A 5,990-nucleotide genomic window follows, 5' to 3' on the forward strand; every position below is an offset into this window, starting at 1 on the left:
GAGACAGTAGGAAGAGGGGAGAATGTTGAGACAGTAGGGAAGAGGGAAGAATGTGAGAACAGTAGGGGAAAGGGAAGAATGTTGGAGACAGTAGGGAAGAGGGGAAAGAAATGTGGAGACAGGGAAAGGAGGGAGAATGTGGAGAGCTAGTAGGGAAGAATGGTTAATGTGGAGACAGTAGGGAAAAGGGGAGAATGTGGAGACAGTAGGGAAGAGGGGAGAATGTGGAGACAGTAGGGAAGAGGGAAGAGGGAAGAATGTGGAGACAGTAGGGAAGAGGGGAGAATGTGGAGACAGTAGGGAAGAGGGGAGAATGTGAAGACAAAAGTAGGAAAGAGGGAGAAGTGGAGACAGTAGGGAAAGAGGAGAAGAAAGTAATGTGGAGACAGTAGGGAAAGGGAAGAGGGAAAGAAAGTGGAAGACAGTAGGGAAGAGGGAGAATGTGATACAGGGAGAGGGAGAGAATGTAGAGACAGTGATCAAGCAGATAGGGAGAAAGGGAGAGAATGTGGAGACAGTAGGGAAGAGGGGAGAATGTGGAGACAGTAGGGAAGAGGGAAGAATGTGGAGACAGTAGGGAAGAGGGGAGAATGTGGAGACAGTAGGGAAGAGGGGAGAATGTGGATACAGTAGGGAAGAGGGGAGAATGTGGAGACAGTAGGGAAGAGGGGAGAATGTGGAGACAGTAGGGAAGAGGGGAGAATGTGGAGACAGTAGGGAAGAGGGAAGAATGTGGAGACAGTAGGGAAGAGGGTAAAGGATGACAGTAGGGAATAGGGGTATCAGAAGATAGTGAATGGAAAGGGACAATGGATGGGAGACAGTGGAGGAGGCAAAAGAGAATGTGAGTGTAAGGTAGAAAAAAGGAAAGATAGTAGGCGGAAAAATAGCAGAGGAGCGTAGAATTTATGTGATCGTAAATGCCGGAGTAAGTGTGGAGGGGTAGAGAAGTAAGTAAGGTATTAGAGTGGTAGATAAGTAAGTAAGGTATTAAAGGGGTAGAGAAGTAAGTAAGGTATTAAAGGGGTAGAGAAGTAAGTAAGGTATTAATGGGGTAGAATAGTAAGTAAGGTATTAAAGTGGTAGATAAGTAAGTAAGGTATTAAAGGGGTATATAAGTAAGTAAGGTATTAAAAGGGTAGAGAAGTAAGTAAGGTATTAAACGGGTAGAGAAGTAAGTAAGGTATTAGAGGGGGAAGGGAGATAAAGGAGGTAGGAGAGTGTACGGATACGGTAGAGATAGGCAGAGATGTCGGGTGGAGGAATACATGAGGGGATTGTAGGGGAAGGGTAGATAAACGTAAAATGTAGGAGGTGGGGGGAGAAGCTGACGATTGCGCAGGGGAGGAAGATGGAAGCAGTGTCGGAGAAGGCCAAGGTGGAGATGGTAGAGGAGGGGAAAGAAGGTGGTAAACGTAGAGTAAATAGAGAAAGGGAAGGGAGAGCAGAACCCGAGTGTAGCGGGAAGATGAAGAACTTTAGAAATATAAGGTTGAGAAGAAAAAAGCCATGAAAATATTTGTACTCGCATCATAATTTATCGAAAAAAACATTACACTTTTACCAAGTAATGCAATTATAGTCTCATTTGCAAATATTTCTAAGCATATATATTTAACTATCATTTTATGAAGCTAACATTTATTAGCCATACCCCAAATATTGTAGGCACGCGGCACAATGTAAAGGCATTCAATCGTTGTTGTTTTATAGCAAGTCCAACTATTAATGGCATCTGCATGCAGCCTAAACAGCCGGGTCCTTGCGAAGCTTTGATCCGAAGATGGTACCTCAACGTAGATATAAATAAATGCGAGCTGTTCAGCTATGGCGGTTGTCGAGGCAACCAAAACAATTTCCGTTCAGAGAAGGAGTGCCAAGATAAATGTTTTGCGGAGTCGGAGACTGGTATGTACTGATTGACAGTTGCTATATTATTGATATTGGATGCGTGTTAATTGCTTGGCACTAATCAGGGCGCATCTATCGCTTCGCTATGCATTGGACTTTGGGACTAAACTCTGCAGGTCATGCACGTCATGGCATCGTCCCCATAATCCCCACAAATAGAATCAAAATGGCAATAAAGAATCATGTACACTTGGCTCAAATAAAAATTACACATGGGTATTCACTATAATGGTTCTCATATAGTGGTTCTCATAATACAGTCATGTCAATATACGGTGTAAGAATCAGATTGATATCAGCCGCAATATTTTCTTTTGTCTCCGTTGTGGGATAGAAAAGAAAACAGCCTGCTGTATTCCTGCCTCCAATCACTGTGACAATGTATGGGGGTTATACAACCTGCAACCCGTCTCAGTTAAGCTAACACAAATAGTTGTAGAAATAACAAGTAATAGCAATATCCGTCGTTAACGCCGCCGCTGCTGCTGTCGCTCGTTGCTGTTGTCGCTGTTGTTGTTGTTGTTGTTGTTGTTATTGTTGTTGTTGTTGTTGTTGTTATTGTTGTTGCTGTTGTTGTTATTATTGCTATTATTAGTATTACTATTATTATTATTGTTATCGTCGTTGTCGTCGTCGTCGTAGTAGTAGTAGTAATGGAATTAGGGACGTAGGACGTTTCTTCTGTAATTTCCTAATGCCGTAGCGCGCATAACAATGTGCTTGAAATATCTGTTCGCTCATCTAACATAACACATATTAATACATATTATCTGTTTAACACATATTAGGATGTGTCAGCTGTTCCTTGGCCTCCACGAACAATCCGAATAAATCTCCACATCTTTTGCCAATGTCACATATCCGTGTTTTTTTTTCACCATGTCCGGCGAATTCCATGGTTATATCATCCTCTGACTAACCTTTCTCCAATATCCCATTACTCGCTCACAATTTGAACGCTTGCTAACAAACCTTTGCGCTAGGGGGTGGATCGTGGGTTGTGGAGAATAGAATGGGTAATGTTGCAATCGCTGCACCATTGAACGAAATCCATCGACGTACGACTTCGACTGGAGGTTCAGGATTCATAGATACTACTATACTTATAAACTTGTATTTTAATTCTTTAATTGATATCGTCAATTGCAATCATATACCCCCTTCATGTTCCTTACAGCGACTCCGCTAGTGGTAGTGGAAGTGTGTAAGACAGGGTCCGCTCTACTCGATCGATCGGGAGCCAATGAAGCTTGTAGAGCCGATGGAAGTTGCCCGCGTGGTTACAGGTGTCAGTCAGGACGTCTAGGGGGCATATGTTGTACAGATAAGGGTGTGTGCGTGCGTATATACCTACGCGGTCAGATATTTTACATCTATTTCGCGTGTCTTTGTTCGCATCGATTATTTATTTGTAAAATTATTGGATTTGTTTAATTACGAGTTGCTGCCCCTGCGCACGCGTTACTTCCGACATGCACATACGAGAAAGAGTGAGGGAAGTAGTAAGATAGAGAGAGAGGGGGGGGGAAATGGAGGCAGATAGTCAGAGACAGAATGAGAGAGGGATTTATATATATATAATATATATATATATATATATATATATAGAGAGAGAGAGAGAGAGAGAGAGAGAAGAGAGAGAAAGAGAGAGAGAGAGAGAGAGAGAGAGAGAGAGAGAGAGAGAGAGAGAGAGAGCGCGGAGAGAGAGGAGGGGAGCGCAGAATAGTGAGAAAGAGGGAGAGATGGGAAAGTGAGTGTATATTGTGTGTGCGTGGTTGGCGTGTGGCGTGTGTGTGCGTACGTGTGCGTGTGTGTGCGTGTGTGTGGCATAGGTGTGTGTGTGTGTGTGTGTGTGTGTGTGTGTGTGTGTGTGTGTGTGTGTGTGTGATGTGTGGTTGTGTGTGTGTGTTTGAGAGAGAGAAAGAGATGTGGGAGAAGGCGAATAAAGACCGGACGCCGGCATTAAAATCGATACGTTTTAATATTTTTATATAATTTTCTTTAAATAGCTGTCGTGGCTGATCGCATTAATCTGCCCCGACCTGTCGCTGCTGTTCTTCTGCCCCGGGACGTCTTGCTCAGTGACAGTGACTGCCAACCAAGGTTGATGTGCGCGCGAAGGTCCCACGCTCATGTCGGCGACTGCAAAAATCTGTATCGAAGCCAATAAGAGAAATCAGGTAGATCTTCGCTCTATTGCTTTGTTAATGTTTGCTTGCCACTATGTTATTATTACCTATATGGAATTATTACCTATATTTGTTTAATAATATCTTTACTATTATTAGATTATACATTAATTACTTATTAGAAACTATATGTGAATGTTTGCTTGCCGCTACGTAGATTGTAGCCTATATGGACTCTATATGGGAATGTTGTGGTCGTTCACGTTGCCGGCATTTGTTGTGATAAATCGAAGTCATTATTGGCTGTTGTGTGTCGATGGCGTATGCTACCTCTCCCTTACTGTCGTCTGTGACTGTTTCCTCATCTGTACTCACGTGGCTGCTGCTGCATCAGTATCGTGGTATATTGCGGATGAATTCATTTTTGCTGGCGCGTACAGATATTCCTTTCGCAGACACGACGTGATGCATCAAACCGTTCAGATATTGCGCAAATACATAGTGCATACCTGTGTGTATTACAGGCCCGTAGCCAGGGGGGTTCGGGGGGTTCGAACGAACCCCCCCCGGCCCCAAGCAAAATTTTTTTTTTTTTAAATTTGCGCAAGAATTTCACCTCAGATCGCTCTATTTTAAGTGTAATAATTGGCAAAATCTCCATCGTGCGGGGAGCGTGAACAGTGAACACCCCCTCCCGCACCCTCCCCCCCGCTCGGTCGCTTGGCTCCCTCGGCCTGGTCGCTTCGCGCCCGAGCAGGGGCGGTACAGGGGGGGTCCAGGGAGTTCGGACCCCAACCTTGCTTGCGCAGAAAACGCATCTGAGGGGTGTAATTTTAAAAATTTGAGAGACCCCCCCTTCGCGTCCTCGCAACTTCGGGCTACGGTTAGACCCCCCCCCCCTGGTACAAATCCTGTACACGCCCCTGCCGGAGCAAAGTTGCCACATTGGAAAAACGAACCCCCCCAATACAAAGCTGGCTACGGGCCTGGTATTATATGTGGTATCGTGCAACACACATTTCAGCTGTTGCCTCTCATTTTTAAGTGCTTACGAATGTTCATTATTGTCATGTTGTAGAGCGGCCAGAGCCATTCAATCCCTGCAAGGAGGGGTCTCCATTGAAAGATGCTGACGGTGAATTTACGCCATGTAGTCCACGAGGTTTAGCATGCCCTCGTGGGTATGCCTGCAACTTCGAGCTGGCTGACGCACCATCCGTCTGTTGTCCAGCAACTGTGCAAGGTAATGTAATTTTGTGATTTAGTAATTTAATTTAGTAATTTAGTATGTTAAGAGACTGATTCCGCATCGATTTACTTTCTCTGAGCGTCTTGTATCGGGTAGTACAAGTCAACAGTCATCATTCTCGTGACAGTCGTGCACGTGCATACTCGTAAATGTGCCAATACATAGTATTATCTGACAGAAGTCTAGACGGTCATGATACCTACCATACAGCCATGATTCACACATTTACACGTATATATAATGTACAATTTGAATTTGCAAACGAAAAATTTATTTACAAATTGATAGCTCAAACTTGTAAGCACAGTTGCACGTATATCGGAAGCGATGTTGATAGTGTATGGAATTTGTATGTGAAATCGCTTCGTACACAGATGCAGCACCTCCGCAACGATCACCAGCACGGCGTGTCTTGCCCGACGGTCCTTCTTTCTCAACTTTCTTCTCGGTGGATATGGAACAGCTTTGCTCGTCGGGGCGTCCGCTTGTGGATGAAAGCACCGGTCAAGAAGTCGACTGTGGTCTGAGTCCTTTCAGTCAGGAATGCCCCGATACTCACTTCTGTAACACATCGCCGGTTGATGCCTACGCAGTGTGCTGCCTCAAGGATCCGCAGCCAGTTGATACGGGAGCCGCCGTGGTTCCCATAGGAACGCTAGATATCTGTCAGCTTCCTTCGGAGACGGGTCGCTGTCGAGGAA

General features: G+C 44.7%; 1 protein-coding gene and 1 long non-coding RNA gene across 2 annotated transcripts; both read left to right on the forward strand.

The window, feature by feature from the left end:
- Positions 1-1,351: 1,351 nt before the first annotated feature.
- LOC106814750 (chelonianin-like) lies at positions 1,352-4,003 on the forward strand (the record flags this gene model as incomplete). The annotated part of the gene is made up of 4 exons (XM_014819097.1): positions 1,352-1,409; positions 1,714-1,908; positions 3,089-3,241; positions 3,921-4,003. Coding segments are annotated over exons 1-4 (489 nt in total), but the record flags the coding sequence as incomplete, so codon positions are not given.
- Positions 4,004-4,050: 47 nt separating this feature from the next.
- LOC106814752 lies at positions 4,051-5,750 on the forward strand. Its single transcript, XR_001394651.1, has 3 exons — positions 4,051-4,091; positions 5,119-5,283; positions 5,664-5,750. It is a non-coding gene; the product is annotated as an uncharacterized LOC106814752 (long non-coding RNA).
- Positions 5,751-5,990: the final 240 nt, after the last annotated feature.

Source organism: Priapulus caudatus, unplaced genomic scaffold, assembly GCF_000485595.1.
Source record: "Priapulus caudatus unplaced genomic scaffold, Priapulus_caudatus-5.0.1 Scaffold973, whole genome shotgun sequence".
In the NCBI taxonomy this organism is placed as follows: Eukaryota; Metazoa; Priapulida; class Priapulimorpha; order Priapulimorphida; family Priapulidae; genus Priapulus; species Priapulus caudatus.